Raw genomic sequence first — 20,136 nt, 5'->3', positions numbered from 1 at the left:
CATGGAAATATATAAATACCCACATAGAAGCTAAACAAATATACATATGGCCATACTAGAAAATAGAACATTACCAATATCTTTGTATTGTGAATTGTGAATTGTGACCCTGGGTAGGAGTTAACTGTCCCAGCATTTGGTTTTAATAATGCCCTTCCTGTTTTTTGTATTTCAGTACAAGTACAGCTCTAAGTAATGTACTATTTAGTTTTATGTAATATCATATCAGTAACATCACACCATATGTATTCTTCTGTGACTTGCTTTTTATTTGGGGGGTTTATCCATTTTAACTTACAGATCCGTTTTTTATTTTTCACTCTGTGTAGTATTCTGTTTTAATATGCCAACATTTATTTATCCATTCACCTCTTTGTGGACGTCTGGGTTCTTCCAGTTCTTTTCCTATTATGGCTACGGCTGCAAATGGAAATGTCTGTGTATGTCTCCCGACATGAATATTCAAGAAGCTCTATGGGACAGATACAAACTATTTAAACTATATAGTTTGTATATATGTGTGTGTATGCTTATCTACACCAAAGTCTTCTGCATGCTCGACTTTCCTCTGTGACACAAAATTTTTTCCTGTGTGGCCACTCTACTTGTCACCGGCATAGCATGGGAACTGCTCCATATCCTTGCTCAACACTTGGTACTATTGGGCTTTTGCATTTTCGCTAACCTTTTGTGATCTCTCCGCTCTCTGACCAGTAACCAGTGAGGTTACCAGTAACCATGTCTCTGGTCCTGTGTTAAGACCCTCAGCAGATGTGAGGACTTAGTGTATGTGGAATCTTGGAAAGGGAGCACCACAGGTGGCTTTGAATTTACCTAAATAACTAGAAAAAGGATGGTACTAATTATTGAACTGTGGAACAAAAACATGGAGACAGTTAGAGGAGCACAGAAAAGAGATTTTTCAGAGACCAGATGTCTTGAAGACATGACAGTTTGACCTTGATGATCTGTGACTTGAGTTCGGTGAGAGAGCTCCACACAAACCCTGGACATATTTGCAAATTACTTGATTTAGATTTGGGAATCATGTTTAGTATAAATAGTTTTTAAAAAATTAAACGTGTATTTATTAAATTTTCTGTTAAGTGTTGAACATTTTTCTTTGCCCTAGGGCTATAGTGATCAAAATAGATTTTTTGAAATTTATTTTTTATTGAAGTATAGTTGATTTACAATGTTGTGTTAGTTTCAGGAGTGCAGAAAAGTGAGTCAGTTTTATATATATATACATATATATATATATATATATATATATATATATATATACACAGACACACATATATATATACATATATATATACTGTTTCAGATTCTTTTTTCTCTGATAGGTTATTACAAAATATTGAGCAGAGTTCCCTGTGCTATACAGTAGGACCTAGTTCTTTATCTATTTTATATATAGAAGTGTGTATCTGTTAATCCCAAACTCCTAATTTATCCCTCCCACCCTTCCCCTTTGGTAACCATGTTTTCTATGTTGTTTTCTATGTCTGTGGGTCTATTTCTGTTTTGTATGTAAATTCATTCGTATCATGTTTTTTTAGATTCCACATATAAGTGATATCGTATGATATTTGTCTTTCTCTGTCTGACTGACTTCACTTTGTATGATGATCTCTGGTTGCATCCATGTTGCTGCAAATGGCATTATTTCATTCTTTTTGATGGCTGAGTAGTATTCCATGGTATATATGTACCACATCTTCTTTATCCATTCATCTGTCTATCGACATTTAGGTTGCTTCCATGTCTTGGCTATTGTAAATAGTATTGCTTCTATGAACATTTGATTTAGATTTGGAAATCATGTTAGATATTAGTTGAATTAGACACAGAACGTCAAGCATTTAATGAACTTTTAATACATGCCAGTCCCTGTGCTTGCTTTAGATGTACACACAATGAATAAGGAAAAAAGCACCGCTTTTAGGGACATGTTCATGAGAGTATAATCTTCAAGTGGGCAGGAATTCTGTCTCATCTCCCACTATGTCCCAGTAACTTAGAATAGTGATCTTTATGAAATACTTACTGATCTATGACTACGTTTTGGTGTTTTATTTCGGTGACCACTGTAGATTCTGTTGTCCACATAATTGCTCTAGAAAAAACATCCGTGCTTTATTCCTGATCATATCTCTGGCCTACATATCCATGGTGTATCTTTCTATCCAATCAATCCTTTTTTAATTGAAGTATAGTTGACTTACAATGTTAATTTCTTCTATACAGTAAAGTGATGCAGTTATACATATGTATACATTCTTTTTTATATTTTCCATTATGGTTTACCACAGGATATTGAATATAGTTCCCTTGTTGTTTACCCATCCTATATATAATAGCTTGCATCTGCTAACCCCAAACTCTCGATCCATTCCTCCCCCATACCCCTCCCCCTTGGCAACCACAAGTCTGTTCTCTATGTCTGTGAGTCTGTTTCTGTTTCATAGGTAAGTTCGTTTGTGTCATATTTTAGATTCCACATGTAAGTGATATCATATGATATTTGTCTTTCTCTGTCTTACTTCACTTAGTATGACAATCTCTCTGTCCATCCATGTTGCTGCAAATGGTGTTATTTTGTTCTTTTTTATGGCTGAGTAATATTCCATTGTATATATGTACCACATCTTTATTCATTCCTCTGTTGATGGACATTTAGGTTGTTTCCATGTCTTGGCTATTGTAACTAGTGCTGCTATGAACATAGGGGTGCATCTATCTTTTTGAATTATAGTTTTGTCCAGATATATGCCCAGTCTGTCCAGTGTCTTGACTGGACCACATATAAGCCATTAACTCTTTTTCCTGGTTTTAGTCTGGGTTCTGGCTCTTGTTGCAAACTCCAATTCCTACGACTGTGGCCCTGTTGTTTTCCTGAGGCATTAAAGTTCAGTATGGTGACGGAGGTGATGGAGTTGATGCTTTGAAGCCCCCACTGGACATACAGCCACCTTGAAGATAGTACATATGGCATCTTCACTCTGTAATTATTTACATCTAAGCTTCTTGGTTCAAAAGGGTGGATTTTGTTGGGATCTGGTTTTTAGAACTGAAAGGAAGTACGTGGATAGATGTGTGGAGTGCTAGAAGATTTGACAAAAGACACAGTAGACTGTGACTGTGCCCATCTGGGAGATAAAATCAAAGCCAGCATATTAAAAAATACACAAAAATATAATAAGTGGCTGATTGCCAGCATCAAGGAATCTTGAATAGGGATTGTGTGTGTGCGTGTGTGTGCGTGTGTGTTGTCAGCCCATGTGCAGAGTGTCGAGGTTGTTCACGTAGGTGACAGGTGCCCTGGGCCACCTCACGGTAGACATCTGTGCTGTAGGATAAAAGATGAACCCTAACCCCACTTGGGTACCATGAAACGTTGGTGTCTTCTCCAGAAACAAAAGAAAAAATAAAACCGGGGAGGTGTACAGGTTGTACAGTTTGGGGAATGCCTATTCCCCAGTGGCAGACTTTCTAGGAAACAGTGTGGAAGGATTGTTGTACAAGCGCATTAATTTTACCAGCATCTACTGTTCTTGGTTTCCTGATGCTTTGTGATGTGAGATGAAAGTGAATCTTCCAAGTGCCTCTTGTTGTCAGCAGACTATTGATAGCAGATAGCGAGTCCCAGACCTTTGATGGAGCTGAGAGTCACCTCAGGGGAGGTCTGTTTCCACCTCATTAATCCTCTCGTGTTTTTTTCCTTTCTTTTCTTTTTTCTGGAAGGTGCATCAACAGAGCTCTGTCTTGTAATGTGTTTCGCAGCCACAGAAAGGTGAGGCCGTGAACACCCAGGAGACATGATTTCATTCCTTGGAAGGCCAAAACACCAAGATAAATTTGATCAGGGCTCACCTACATTAAATACGTATTGTGAAATTAAACCGATCTCAATTTGAGTGATCTGCACTTTGGAAAGAAATTTATTGCAATTGTTATTTTGACTCATTTATAGTTTAGCATGCCTGAGTAGTGGAAGCCAAGTCTTAATTACAACCTCATACAGAATGACTGTCCTGTAGAGATCATTCTAAACTACCTAATCAAGTTATAAATCAAGTCGAAACGCCGCTCTGAGTAATTAGTCTGTGTGCAGCTTTTGCAGGGAGAACGTGCTATCAAGGCCTTCCTCACTCCCCAGTTGTATGTATGCAGTGAAGTTTCAGTTTTTGTTCTCATTGTTTTCATTAAAATTTTTTTCTTCAAGAATTTCCTTTGTAGTATCTTGTTTTTATTTTGGAAAAAGTTGAAAAATATATAAATACATATTATAGAGAAAATAGATAGCATATTTATAAATACGTGTATTATACATATCCTAACTGTACACATATATTATGTGTAGCTATAACAACATTTCACTCCTTGTAAAATTATTTTCAGTGTGACGTTTACACGAGAAGTCTTTTTTTTGTCCTCCCCAAAATAAATTTATAATGATTTTTAAACGAGGATGAGGATGCATGTTTAAAATAGGTTTATTTTTTAAATCTTCATTGCTAAAACTTTTACAGTTGCCAAATATTTGAATGTGACACATACAAACACACACATACACATATATATACACACACAAATGTAAATCTAGTGCCACTGATGATAATTTTCAAATGTACCCACAGGTGCTTCGTCATTTACATGGCCACCATAATCCCATATTTGATGATTTACACCCGTGGTTCTTACCTTGAGATGATCTTGCCCCCGGGGGTCACTTAGCAATGTCTGGAGATATTTTTGATTGTTAAAAGTGAGAGGCGGGTGCTGCCAGCCTCGAGTGGGTAGAGACCAGAGGTGCTACTACACACCCTACAGGGCTCAGCACGGCCTTCACCACAAAGGCAGTGTGGTCCCAAACGTCAGCAGTGCAGAGCCTGAGAAACAGTGCTCGACATTGGTGGTATTCCATTTGCGCAAACTGCCAAATTCCAAAGCATCGGGAAATAAGATAGCTCAGAACGTATGATTATTTTGAATGCCTAGCCTGGACTTCATGAGTGTCCAGATACCCGCCCCCCCCCCCCCATTCCCCTTCTCTTAGGTCCGGCTGGTTCATGGTCTCTCTCTGGCCCTCAGAACCTTGTGGGGAGGTAGGCTTGATCATACAGGTGAAGCATTAAGCCTGCGTGTGCCCTCACTTGCTCAGTCTTAACGAATATGTGACATAGAGGTGCTGCCATCCACATGGAGCTGGAGAAATGATGGAGCGGACCAGACTTCCTCAAGGCATTCACGTTGTAAGTCCTGGGACAGATCCGCCAACTGAATTCTACCTTTATGGAATTCTGTGGTCCAGGGACTACGTGATGCCTTGTGTGGACCAACTCAGTTAATTCCCAGAGAGTTAGAAACAAATAAGTAAAGAGAGGCTCAAAGAATTTAAACTACTTGCTCTATACCTGCTTCATGCCAACCCTGGGCTGACTTCAGTGCATTTTGTCTCTGTACCTGGGAGTGTTTTGAGCAGGTCTGTGTTCAAAATCCCAGCATTTCATGGATATTGAGGAGACCTTTTCTCTGCCCTGCCTCTTTGCTCACTTGTGGCTCAGCCCAGACCCACAAAGGAGGCATGACACGCCATCTACTTAAAGCTCAGAGAGGTTGACTCACTTCTCCAGCTCACAGAGAGGTAGCATTTGGGGACCCAGGTCTATCAGAATCAGAAGTTACTGGCATCTCCTATGACCATGACGAAGGCTTGAGAAGGAAGTACTGATGCTGGTTCTAAACCAGAAGGGCTTTCAGGAAAACAAGATTTCAGACAAGTCAACACTTCTTTCACGTTTTTTGTCTGTCTCTTAATTATTCAGCAATTGGATCATGAAATCCAAATGTTGTCTCCAGTACAAAGACAGAAGCAAACACGTAAATCAGCCATTGGGTGTGATGCGAATTTTCACTCTCAATGCTACCATCCTGTGTTGTAGTGCATTTTCATCCAACTCTGATTAACTTGGCCCAGGATGTCATGGATGACAAAATTTCCCCCAGACGTATTCTAGCTCTGTGATAGATCTGGCTCAGATAATGTTTCATTAGAAAATAAATGATCTGTTTGACATATTCTACTCAACCATTCCCTGAAATGAAATGCATAATTATATTCTAGTCCAGAAAGACTCTGAATAACCCAGAATAATCTGTGTCCTTAGAAACACATTTGTCTATTTTCGGCTGAAGAATGCTGTATTTAAAGGTAGAGTCCTGTAGTGAACAGACTGGTGGTTGCCAAGGGGGAGGGGGTTGGGAGAGGGATGGGGTGGGAGTTTGGGGTTAGCAGATGTAAGCTTTTATGTATAGGATGGATAAACAACAAGGTCCTACTGTATATCACAGAGAACTATATTCAGTATCCTATGATAAACCATCATGGAAAAGAATATATAAAAAAAACTGTGTATGTATAACTGAATCACTCTGCTGGACAGCAGAAATTAACACAACGTTGTACATCAACTCTACTTCAGTAAAAAAATGTTGATTAAAAAAAAAGGTAGAGTCCTTGCAGCACCTCATGAAATGTTTTCTGTCTCTAATGCATCATTTATAATACTCACGTGCGACATTCTTGAATGTCATACGAGCAGTGGTTTATCTGGAGAGAGTCGTCATGTGATCCCCGTAGGGACAAATTGAGGTGGTCCCTTTTTTTTTTTTTTACTCTGGTGGCGCCACGTGGCTTGCAGGTCTCAGTTCCCCGACCAGGGATTGAACCCATGGCCCTGGCAGTGAGACCGCCGGAGTCCTAACCACTGGACCGCCAGGGAATTCCCAAGGAGGTCACTCTTTAAAAGTTAACTCATCCCAGACTCAATAGGAAGATGGCTCAAATGTACCAGAAGGTTCTTAAATAGGCTGCAGGGTTTACCCTTGAAGGCATGCAGCGCTTTATGTGAAAATCGGGACTGCTGTGTCAACACTCTTAATTATGAATGGTGTCTTGATGTGACAAGCACTACGGCATGCACTTGAGATGCACCATCTTGTTCAGTTTCTTACAAGGAGGCTGAGATTCAGGGCGGTGATGTCTGGAGCCCACAGACACGTGGCACTGCGTAGCCCGAGAAGGATGAGTACCCGGTGTCAGTGCTCTCTCCATTGCGTGTTGCTCCCTTTGTGGTCGCTGATAAATACCCACATGGCATGAAGCCAGCCTGGTCTCGATGCACACTTCCCTTTACCCACCTTGGAAAACTTCTAGAGCTCCACTCCTAATACCTTAGGAAAAAGTGACAGTTCTTTTTACATTTATTTATGTACTTATTAGTGTATTTATGTATGTATGAATTTATTTAAATATTTTATTGGGGTACAGTTGCTTTACTGTGTTGTATTACAGTTTCTACTGTACAGCAAAGTGAATCAGCTGTGCGTATCCATATATCCCCTCTTTTTTGGATTTCCTTCCCATTTAGGTCACCACAGAGCATCGAGTAGAGTTCCCTGTGCTCTACAGCAGGTTCTCATTAGTTAGCTATTTTATACATAGTAGTGTATATATGTCAATCCCAATCTCCCAGTTCATCCCACCCTCCTTTCCCCCTTGGTATCCATACGTTTGTTCTCTACATCTGTGTCTCTGTTTCTGCTTGGCAACACTCTTTGACATAAATCACAGTGATATCTTTTTTGACCCACCTCCTAGAGTAATGAAAATAAAAACAAAAATAAACAAATGGGACCTAATTAAACTTAAAAGGATTTGCACAGCAAAGGAAACCATAAACAAGACGAAAAGACAACCCTCAGAATAGGAGAAAATATATTTACTTTATATTGGAGTATAGTTGATTTACAGTGTTGTGTTTCAGGTGTACAGCACAGTGATTCAATTAAACATATACCTATATCCATTCTTTTTCAGATTCTTTTCCCATATAGGTTATTACAGAATACCGAGTATAGTTCCCTGTGCTATACAGTAGGTCCTTGTTTATTTTATATATAAAGTGACAGTTTTCTTAAACATCTGAGAAACAGTGTTTTGGAAGTTCCTATCCATTGATGGGCCAATATTATCAATAATAGTGCAATCAGGAGACATCAGTACAGTTATCTGTGCAACGTGTATAACTTTTGGTGGTGTGCTGGTTCCTTCAACAAAGACTTGAGTGTTTCCGGAGTATTGGCATCGTTCTTGCTGATGGGACTCACTGTAGAAATTAAGACAAGCGATCGTCTGGCGAAATTCTACTGCCCGCAGATGCCGCTGTACGAATTCATCGGTGAATGAGAATTTCCTTGCGTGATGTTGGGGGCTGCGTGGAACACACAGCAAACGCCATCGGTGGCAGTGGTCTTGCCTTCCTTATCCTTGTCTGCTTTTCTCTCCCATTAGGCTGACCGCTCTGCCTTGGACTTCTCCTAAGTGATCGTTGCCCCGGGGAGGTGTTGGACGGTCACCGCTTCCTTGGAGCCTCGCACGGGCTGGAATTCGGCACCAGGATTAAGAGAGGGCTGCTGTCCCGTGATGGGCTGCCGAGAAAACCGCCGGGTTTGTTGTTAACCTTGGGCTCTGTCTATGACCCATCGGAGAGGCTTCCTAGCAAGCCCTTCCCCTCTCCAGGGTCTTGGTCCCTGGAAAGCCGTCTCTCTCTGCACGCTCCCTTCACGGCTTGCTTTGCTTGGAGTTGCGTCGCACGGACGCCCGCGGATGTGGTGGTGAACCATGTCGAGACCCCAGGGACTGTTATGGCTTCCGCTGGTCTTCACCCCGGTCTGTGTCATGGTGAACTCCAGCGTCCTGCTGTGGATCACCGCCCTGGCCATCAAGTTCACGCTCATCGACAGCCAGGCGCAGTATCCTGTGGTCAACACCAATTACGGCAAAATCCGGGGCTTGAGAACACCGCTGCCCAATGAGATTTTGGGTCCAGTGGAGCAATACTTGGGGGTCCCTTATGCCTCGCCTCCTACTGGGGAAAGGCGGTTTCAGCCCCCGGAACCCCCCTCCTCATGGACTGGGGTTCGGAACGCCACTCAGTTTGCTGCCGTGTGCCCCCAGCACCTGGATGAGCGGTCTCTCTTGCATGACATGCTGCCCATCTGGTTTACTGCCAATCTGGATACTCTGATGACCTACGTTCAAGATCAGAATGAAGACTGCCTTTATTTGAATATCTATGTGCCCACGGAGGATGGTAAGTACTTATTCTAAACAGAAAACACCTGCTTGCTCAGCCTCAAATTTGCCAAGAGGGTTGTATAATGTCCTGTGCATGATATTTTCTATAACCATTCATTTCTTTTTTCATATTCAGTTATCTCAGTAACGTACCATTTGTTCGACTTGAATTTACGCAGTGTCTAATCGGTGGAGAGTATCATAATTAATGACTTAATTCTTTCCATATATTGCCTATTTAGCACTGCTGTAGTCTTTATTTGCAGGTGATAGCCAGTGTGAGCATATAGTCTTCTATGTTATACCTGAATCATCTGTAAAGGAATGGATCTATTTGTTTTTCTCTTTCTGACTTACTTCACTCTGTGTGACAAATACAGTATGCTAACACATATATATGGAATCTAAGGGGAAAAAAAAGAAAAAGGTCATGAAGAACCTAGTGGTAAGACGGGAATAAAGACACAGACCTACTAGAGAATGGACTTGAGGACATGAGGAGGGGGGAGGGTAAGCGGTGACAAAGTGAGAGAGTGGCATGGACATATATACACTACCAAACGTAAAATAGATAGCTAGTGGGAAGCAGCCGCATAGCACAGGGAGATCAGCTCAGTGCTTTGTGACCACCCAGAGGGGTGGGATACGGAGGGTGGGACGGGGGGAGATGCAAGAGGGAGGGGATATGTGGATATATGTATACGTATAGCTGATTCACTGTGTTATACAGCAGAAACTAACACAACACTGTAAAGCAATTATACTCCAAGAAAGATGTTAAAAAAAAAAAAAAAGGAATGGATCTAGAGAAACTAATAGAATTAAGAACTTTAGCATGCTGACATAAGCACCTGAAAATTATATAAGGAATGGTTCCTTTGGCTTTAATGCCTTAAGATTAGTACTTTTTGAGTCTTAAAAGGAACCACTGATTGTTTTAAATACACAAGCAAGGGATTATTTGATAAAACAATTGGACTTGTTTGTTTAGAATCCATGTTGTTGATATAAATTTGGACTTTATTTCCTGCCAATATTCACTGCAATCAAATGGCAAATGTGTGTCATCAGATGATTCTAACTACGTTAGAAAAATGATTTTCTTGCTTGAACAAAATGCCCCTTTTCTTTTGGATAACACAACAGTGAAAATCTGTGAACACAATCATGTTCCATATATTAACTTAATCCAATACTAGTAAAACTCGGATATCTCCTTGTTCGTGTAGACCTCAAATTAAAATGTTTGCTAACCAGCCCAGCCAGACTCAAGGTAGTCTACAATGAAAGTCCACTTCTCATTTCTTGTTTGCATGTGCTCTTTTTTATACAAGGAGAAGGAAAAACATAGAATGAAATCTTCCTGGAACTTAAAAAAAAGTAATTGAGAGGAATCATAGCCATCACCGTCTGCTATAGAAACTGAATTGTGTCCTTGTCCTTGGTAACTTTCATGCAGACATTTCTTTTCCTTTTTTTACCTTTAATCCTTGGGAGATGTTTGTCAGTGAGCTTTGGCTGAAAGTCTGCCATAAACGATGACATTATTCAGTGATCTCCAAAGTCGGATCGTATCTGCCATATTGTTCTTGCTCCGTGCAGATGCAAAGAGGTGGCCTGGGTACCTTTCTCCAGAAACCAGGACGGGGGCGTCTGTTAGGGAGATGACAAGGAATGCCCAGGGAAAGTGAAAGGGTTGAGCTTCATTATGTTAGTAGCGTCTGGCATGTGGCTATTGTCACTATGGTGACAGATCTCACAATTACCTTGTGAAGTCTAGGTCTTGAATAGGGTTCAAGGGGTTAAACTGACACTGGACGCCTTACTTCCATGCCTGGTGCTGAGCTGCCCTAGTGCGCAGTAGCCCGCAGTAGCTGCTTGGTGCATATGTAAGAGGATGGATAACCGCACCCCAAACCAATTAGAGTTCTCATTTCAAAGCCACCTGGGTCATGGTCTTTCTCATCATGAACTATTCAAAGAAAGGAATAAAAAACAAAGACAGGGTGGTGGAAACAAAACAGGGTAAAGGATTAAAATTGCTTTCATGGGACTTCCCTGGCGGGCCAGTGGTTAAGACTTCGTCTTCCAATGCAGGGGGTGCGGTTTGATCCCTGGTAGGGGAGCTACGATCCCACATGCCTCACGGCCAAAAAAGAAAACCAAACAAACAAACATAAAACAGAAGCAATATTGTAACAAATTCAATAAAGATGTTAAAAAATGGTCCACATCAAACAAAAATCTTTAAAAAATAAAATAAAATAAAATTGCTTTCATCATAAATTTGATATGCTGGTGTCTCTGAACCGGTGACTTTATAGCATTAACCTTCCAAACAAGGAATGCACTTCAAATAGAATGCCTGCTTCTGAGAGGTCGGGGTACAGTTACACCGCCCAGGAAGACAAATCAGTAGCTTCCTTGATGACAGACCCATAGATGTGCAATTGTGTGGATTGAACCCATAAACGATTCGGCCGTTTCTTTGTGGTTCAGGATTGAATAGGAATTTGGGAATAGAAACACGTGAAAAAAGCTGCCGAATAGAGAAGCAATCTAAACTTAAGAATAAAGGCAGTGCTACCTGTTGATTCCTCTGGGCTTTTTAGAGCACTCTGGCACGCAATATCTCACACCATCTTGGTGGGAGAATCAGAAATCTAATAGGGGCTGAATAGGTAAATTTGATCTCCCTACAATAGATAAATAATGGAATTTTGCTGGTGAGGGAAGCTATATGCCCGTGTGTTTGCAGAAACAGAAAATCACAGCCTATTGGGTCAGGAGTTTTGAGGGTTGAAAAATAGATGACTTGCATCCATTTGTGAATCAACATGGAGGTTTAGATATTTAATTATTGGTTATTACTAAATGAATAAACTCCACTTGTACAATAACACATGGAAATTACGGCATCATGCTGATTTCCCCAAAGACCTTCCTTTAGGGCATATCTTAATTCATAACAGTGCATTTCATTAAGTGTGTGCACAGCAGTATTGGCTATTTGGAATTCAGTGTTCCATTTTGGTACTCCATTATTTTTTTTAGATTTATCGTGATGCATTCATCCAACGGTGTGGCCATCTGACTTCCCTACCAATGATAGTTCTGAGTTCCTATCCTATGCTAGTCAAGCTTCACATGTTGGCATGGCAACAGAGACAAGCATGCTTAATTTCGAGAGACACACAGAGACTTGTTCTAGGCAGAATAATGCCTCCTCCAAAGAAGGGCATGTCCTAATCCCTGGAACCTTTGAATATGTTACCTTACAGGGCCAAGGGGATGAAGGTTGCTGATGGAATTGAAACCGCTAGGTGGCATTTTCGGGCGGGCTCTGAGGAGCTCCAGTTCTTTATGTCTCAGTGCAGAAAGAATTCAGCGAGGGACTTCCCTGGTGGTCCAGTGGTTAAGAGTCTGTGCTCCCAATGCAAGGGGCCCGGGTTCAATCCCTGGTCAAGGAACTAGATCCTGCATGCTACAACTAAGACCCAGCACAGCCAAATAAATAAATAAATATTAAAAAGAAGAAAAGGAATTCAGCGAGAGGCAAAGTGATAGATAAGAAGTGATTTATTAGAATAGGACACTTGTGAGCCTTACAATCAGGTAGGCGAGAGGGTGCCATGCGCCACTGAGAACTTAGCGGGCTGCAGTTTTATAATCAAAGGAAAAGTGGGGAGGGGGAGAAGACCACCTTCTTCCTCATTCTTGGGTAGACATCAGGCTTCCATCCTTAGCTCCTCCTCCACATCAGGCAGGGGAGTTTTCTTGTCCCCCACATGGTCAAGTTGGGACTGTCATGGCACAATAGAAAAATTATTTCAGGTCTCAGTACAGTGAGGGTCTTTCACTTTGAAATGTCACCATTCCATAAATTATTGTTTTTTTATGTCTACAGAGAGCATGTCCTAGGGGTCATTAACTTACTGAGCTCACTGGGCAGGATGTGGGTCTCATGCCACCATTTTTTTTTTTATTGCTTTGGAGCATGTCTTGTACTTCTGTTGCATGATTTTGTTGCCAATAAGCCTGCTTGGCTTTGTGGTTCAGCACGCCTGCTTTCTTGAGTGATCATTAACTTACAGGGTCTCCCATACTTTTTTCTTTACGTACAATCCCCTAGTGGGATTAACTATTTAATTACCTACTTTGTCCCTTTACTCTGTCCCTGTAGTTATGATATTTGCTTATCCATTGACTTTAAGATGGAGGGAATATATTCTGGTTTATCTGGGTGGGTCCATATTTAATAACAAAAACTCTTTGTTGTGAATAAGGAAGCAGAAAAGGTGATGAGGGCCAGAGGGAAGCAATGGAAAAAAGGCACAGTGGCCATTGCTGCCTTCGAGGACAAGGCAGAGCCAGGAGTCGAGGAACCCTGAAGCCTGTCAAAGCTGGAAAAGACAAGAAACGGGTTCTCTCCTTGAGCCCCAGAAAGAAGCATAGCCCTGCCCACCCTTCAATTTTAGCCCAGTGGAACTCTGACCTTCAGAACTCTAAGATCCTAAATATCTGCCACTCGAAGCCACAACATTGGTGGCAATTTGTTACAGTGACAACAGGAAACTCATAGAGTTTTGCCAGCCTTTAATATAAATACCCTAATTGAAAACAACATACACATCACTAAAGAGTTGTTCTGAGCTTTCTGAGTTACTACCCATTCTGAGATGCTAATTTGTTTGTTACCCTTTCGACCTCCAGAATAACTGGTTAAAAAAAAAAACAACACACATACACACTCATTTTAACACTGGGTAGTTAAAATTTGCTGCTTTCCCTTATATATATCAAGGAGGGACTTCCCTGGCAGTCCAGTGGTTAAGACTTTGCCTCCCAATGCAGAGGGTGCAGGTTCCATCCCTGGTCGGGGAGCTAATCCCACATGCCTTGTGGCCAAAAAACCAAAACATAAAACAGAAGCAATATTATATCAAGGAGACAAAGTTGGTTCCAATTGGTGGGTGGATATTTTGCAGATTTGAGGTTTAACCTGTACAAAGTAGATACCCAACTTTTGGTTCCTCGTTTTAGAACAGATTTATGGCAACTCTTACTAAATGTCATATTCAAAAGATACACTGATTTTACACAGGAACATAATGAATGGGCATTTAAGATTTCCCAGGCATCTAAAACAGATGTCCAGAGTAGGTGTCAGTGAATGGCATAGAGCAAAACATCCAAATGGTCCTCTTTTCTCATCTGTCTCTGCAAAATGTCCCTCATGATGACAGCTGTACCTCTAAATGTCTTCTTCTGTGTTAGCAAAATCTTTTGGGCTCCCCATTCCTTCCCTCTAGACCTTAAGATCTGATCTGTTATGGGGAAAGTGATTCTCTATCCTTTTAAAAAATAATTTATTGATGAATTTATTTGACAGAATGTCAGTTAATTCTTACCCGCCCCCTGGTTTTACTGAGATACAGTTGACATACATTGCTGTACAAGTTTAAGGGGGACAGCATGATGGTATGGCTTCCGCATATTATGAAATGATCACAGTAGTTTCAGCTAACATACATCTTCTCATATAGGTACGAGAAAAAGAAAAAAAGGAAAAGATTTTTTCCTTGTGATGAGAAGTCTTAGGATTTACTTTCTTTACAGCTTTGCTATATCTCATAGAGCAGTGGTAACTAGAGTCATCAACACTGTACATTATACCCCTAGTACTTATTTGTCTTGGAACTGGATGTTTGTACCTTTCGACCCCCTTCATTCAATCCCCCATTCCTCTACCCCCACCTCTGGCTGCAACAAATCTGATCTCTTTTTCTACGAGTTTGGTGGTTTTGTTTGTTTTTTGTTTATTTTTTATTTTTTCAATCAATTTTTTTATTGGAGTATAGCTGATTTACAATGTTGTGTTAGTTTCTGCTGTACAGCAAAGTGAATCAGTTATCCATATACGTAGATCCACTCTTTTTTTAGATTATTTTTCCCATATAGGTCATTACAGAGAATTGAGTAGAGTTCCCTGTGCTCTACAGTGGGTCCTTATTAGTTACCTGTTTTATATATAGTTGTGTATATGTTAATCCCAATCTCCCAATTTACCCCTCCCCCGCTTTCCCCCTTGTTGGTAACCATGAGTTTGTTTTCTACATCTGTGACTCTATTTCTGTTTTGTAAATAAGTTCATTTGTAATATTTTTTTAAGATTCTACATATAAGTGATATCATGTGTTTTTTGTGTAGATTCCACATAGAAGTGAATACAGTATTTGCCATTTTCTGACTAATTTCACTTAGCATAATGCCATCAAGGTCCATCCACGTTGCCACAAATAGCAGGAATTTCCTTTTTTTATGGCTCAAGGATATTCCATTATGTATCTACACCACAGATTCTTTACCTGTCCATGCATAGATGGACACTTAGGTTGTTTCCATTGCTCAACTGTTATGGAGAGTGCTGGTAATGAACATGAGGGATACAGATACCTTTTCTGTACCCTTTCTAATGTCAGTTTGGTTCACTCCGTCAGCTCAGCTTGGAGGATTGGTCAGGAACTTGCCTGCCAGGGTGCAAATGCCAGCCTGTTCCCTTACCAGTTGAGTGATTATGGACAAGTTCCTTGGCTAGTACATGCCTCAGTTTCCTTGTGTGTAAAATAAAGATGAGCTGGGAGATTTAAGGTATTAATCCATATGAAGTGCTTTGTCTGGTATCTTGTACCTATAACGACTCTGTAATCTGATGTTAGTGGAGCGTAGTTAATACTAGAAAAGAGAACCAGAACTTTTCAGCTAATTTGCATATGCATATTGGTCTAATATAATGTCCAGTACATAATAAATGTGTATTGTCTATAACATAAGTATTTACTGTAGTATTGGAGGGGTCAGCTTAAGAAACGGGACCAAGCATCCATCACTTCTGACAGTTCCTAGTATGGCTTTAACAAAAGGGAATTTTGAGGAATGGCATTTTTAAAATAGAAGGTATAGTTGATTTACAATGTTGTGTTAATTTCTGCCATACAGCAAAGTGACTCAGTTATACATATATATTCTTTTTCATATGCATTTCCATTTGGTTTATCACAGGATGCTGAATATAGTTCTCTGTGCTCTAAAGTAGGACCTTGTTGTTTATCCATTCTATATATGATAGTTTCCATCTGCTAACTCCAAACTCCCAATCCAACCCTCCTCCATCCCGTTCCCCCTTGGTAACCACAAGTCTGTTGTCTCTGTCTGTGAGTCTATTTCTGTTTTGTAGATAAGGTCATTTGTGTCATATTTTAGATTCCACATATAAGTGATATCATATTTGTCTTTGTCTGACTTACTTCACTTAGTATGATAATCTCTCGCTCCATCCACATTTCTGCAAATGGCATTATTTCGGGAATGGCATTTTTTTTTTTAAAGAGCAGAGTATTATCTTGTTCTGCTTTATTCCTAAGCTTTATCTTTTTTAGCCTGAGTTGTCAAATGGATTTTTAGCATCCTGTTTGACGTACAGAAATTAATCATCAAGGAAGCATTAAAATTCATTTCTTGGAAGAGGAACTGAGAACATCCAACGACAATAGCACTATTGTTTTCTGTGAGATAACGGAAAAATTAATTGCCTTTCTCTTTTCGTCAAGTCACAAATAGTTCAGTTGTATGCAGAGTGGCAAAGTCTAGTTCAGTTGTAGGCAGAGTGGCAAAGTTTAGTTTTAGTGGCAAAAACTAAAAGTTGACTAAGTTAACACAGTGAGAAAGATGTTTTAGCCAATCCACATCAGCACGCAGCTATGTGAAAATCATTAAATGCTTCCCATTTTCATCTGTCGGGCGATTTTTGACGTTGTGTAGACGTGGCTTGTAAGTGAAGATAATTAGGAAAGATTATTTAATAAATAGCTCCCTGACAAGGATTAATTGAAAAGAATTTAGCATTTTGTGAACACGGTTAAACTAGAGTAGATTTCTGACAACATGTGTCTCTCTCCCAGCTTAAGAGATTCACCAATAGAAAAATAATCCTGTGGTGGGTTTAGAAATTATATATATTATGAATAATGCTATTTGGTTAGTATGCCTTATACTTGTTTGAGTAATTCAGAACAACTGTTCCCTAAAGAAGAGAATTTCCCCTTACACTTGTCATTTTCCAAAACATGAGTTTTAACTCAATTCCATTAGCAATTTATAATTTTTTTCACAATTAGAACAAGTCCAAATGACTTAGGATGTATTAAAAAACCCCTTTGCTAGGCATGCGTTATTGTAAACATTACAAACAAACTGTTCAAGATAGAAAGTTGAGGTGCAATTAGTCCGCTAGAGTATGTGTCGGTGTCCAGAAATCTCCTCCTTATTTACTCGTGCAGTCTTGCCCCCAGGACATGTAATAGCTTCATTTGTTGCCAAAGACACTGCTGGTTTGGACACTGTTGTTTATTTTGCATACTGTCTTGGCAAAGCCTTCAACCTTTTTAATATTGAGTGACCTCAGTTATGAATAATAATAGTACTGTACCTCCTGTGAATGTTAGGGTTATAGTGATTTTGGAGTAAGCTACTGTGTAAGAAATGATTATAAAATAGAAAAGATCAGTATGTTCTTACAACTTTAATTTTCGGGTAATTCAGTGTTCATCTCATTACAGTATCTGTCGTCCAAAGACTGAAGTTCCTTGGGTGCCAAGATGGGGAGTAGGTTCCTGTGTATCTAGTTTGTTGTTTGGTTTTCCTAAACCAGGCTGTCTTCATAAAGAATTAGTTTCATGTTTTCTCCTTTACGGTTAAGAATCCTTATTCTGTGTGCAGTGACATCCAAACTGCAGTGAAAGTGAACAGAGCTGAGAATTCGTTAGCTTTAGAGTTGAGGACCATGGGGGATTTGTGAGGAGTGCAAAACAGCAGCCCTGCGTAAATAAGTCAGACCTACAAATCATCCAGGAACTCACAGGCAACTGAGGCAGAGAGAGAGTCTGAAAGAGAGTCATCTATTCATGTGCTAACCACCTGTTAAGACAAAATGAAGACGAGAGACACGGTAGTCTCTGTCTTATTAATTCAATCGAATATTCTATTTAGGCTTGGCGAAGTAAGTTTCCACAATTGGAAACAGAAAAAAAAAAATGAAAAGAATTTTTCTTGTTAGATTTCACATGTCTGATTATTTTGAGTGGTTATGACTGGCATTGGTGTATAGTTTGTGGTGTGTGTGTGTGTCTGTGTGGCTGTGTTTGTGTGTAGGACGTTGGAAGAACGCCCACAGGAAAAAACATCCGTAATTCCTTTAAGATCCAATGTGTCACAGTTTTCTGGAAAAAGCCAAAAAGCACATGGAGATGACGAGACTCTGCCTTCCTCTCTGAATTCCAAGCACTCTGAAGTTTCCCTTAATCAAGATGCTCTCTCGTCCATTGTGAATGTGGTTGTGTGTACAGTAGTCAAGTTTGCCCTGGGGAAGACTGTGTGTTCCCATCAGAAAGAGAGGAACACTGAATGTATTGATTTGTCTCAAGCAAAGGAGCTTTTGTAGTCGGTTTCGACACAATCTGAAAATTACATGTTCCGAAGCACTCCTATCAGTTTTCTTTAAAATGTATGCTTTGAGCTATGTTCTGTTCTGTCTGTTTAATGACATGACATAATCCATCATTCCATCAAAAAATGAGCGTATTCACCTGACATCCCATCTACCTGCTATGTGTTCACTGTAGTTCTAACCCCAGCCAGATAGTCTATGGATCTCCAGATCCCAACTCTGATTCTTTGTGTGTTTTCTTCTCTCCTCCATTCTTGTATTCTCTTTACAACCTTTTTAGGTGATTCATTGAAAAATATTGATAAATCACTATTTGCATTTAACATATGCAAGGCTTTGGGTAAGTCCAAGAGGTGATGTAAAGAAATGTAAGCCCTTTGATGGGAAAGTAAATGAGTCCCAAGAAAAACTAAAGTTTCAGAAACGTATCATTAGGCACAGTGAATTCAAGCAGGGAATGCTTTAAGTTTCCACGAAAAAAAAAAAGGAAAAAGAAAAGAGTTTGAAAGTTATGTTTTCCATTGAGGATCCATGATGGAAAGGTTTCCACCAATCTTGAGATGAATATCCAAGGCATATACTCCTGTGTTGTGGAATGAAGAAGGGCTTTCTGAATCCCCCAAAATGAAGCTTCTTATTTGTTGCTTCTCTAGATGGAACAAGACATAAAAAGTATGAAATGGGGAAAGAGGGAGGGATAAAATCATGACAGAACTATAGGAAGGTGCTCTGATGGTATAGTTTAACATGCAAAGTACTCACTTGGGTATTTTTTGCATTGTTATATTTTTGACATTGGAGGATTCATAAATGGAATTCCATCCAAAGGAATGCTAATGCATATTTTTCTTCTCAACAGACTGTGCAATAAGGTTAAATCAAAGAACACGAGGTTCCTTTCTTACCAAATTCAGATGTACTTATCGCCTGGAATTTTTTTAAAAAATCATTAAAAGCTTTACTGCTCCCCCCAAATTTTTACCTAGTGAAATACTTTCATAACTCTATATTTTATAATGTGTACATCCAGATAACTAATGTGATATTGCTATAATATTTTGTGTGTTTTTAAAAAGTAGTTTAGATTTAAAAATAAAGTATTAAACCTTAGAAAACTGTATCTTCCCTAAGAAAATTACACTGGTAAAAACATATTAGCTTAGATTAGATATTTCCTTCTGAGTTTAAATCAGATAATGAGATCAGATTCCACTGTAACACATTGTACAAGGATGTTTGCATCTCATGCATTTTTTTCAAAGAAAGGGATTGTGGTACGTTGAATATCCTACTACCCAATCATCATATTACCTGGGGGTGAGTGATGGCATCAGCTAGCACATAAATCACAGAATTGTGAAATCTTCCACGTAGAAGGAATTGTGGGACCCATTTCACCCAGACTTTCTCAATGCAGTGTTCCTCCGGTCATTAATCCCCTGAAGCCCTAAGCGGAGATGAAACATCCTTCTCCGTATTCCTA

At 39.8% G+C, this 20,136-nt stretch overlaps 1 protein-coding gene across 7 annotated transcripts in view; it reads left to right on the top strand.

Annotated features, from left to right (window-relative positions):
* Positions 1 to 20,136, top strand: part of NLGN4X (neuroligin 4 X-linked) — a 328,533-nt gene that overhangs the window by 64,666 nt on the left and 243,731 nt on the right. For all 7 annotated transcript variants that reach the window (XM_059910982.1, XM_059910988.1, XM_059910984.1 and 4 more), the window contains one exon: positions 8,363 to 9,164. In XM_059910982.1, the coding sequence (XP_059766965.1) occupies positions 8,693 to 9,164 (472 nt within the window). In that variant the 5' untranslated portion in view covers positions 8,363 to 8,692. The remainder of the gene's footprint in view (positions 1 to 8,362; positions 9,165 to 20,136) is intronic.

Source organism: Balaenoptera ricei, chromosome X (genome assembly GCF_028023285.1).
Source record: "Balaenoptera ricei isolate mBalRic1 chromosome X, mBalRic1.hap2, whole genome shotgun sequence".
NCBI classification, from domain to species: domain Eukaryota; kingdom Metazoa; phylum Chordata; class Mammalia; order Artiodactyla; family Balaenopteridae; genus Balaenoptera; species Balaenoptera ricei.
This window is presented reverse-complemented; position numbering and strand designations above follow the sequence as displayed.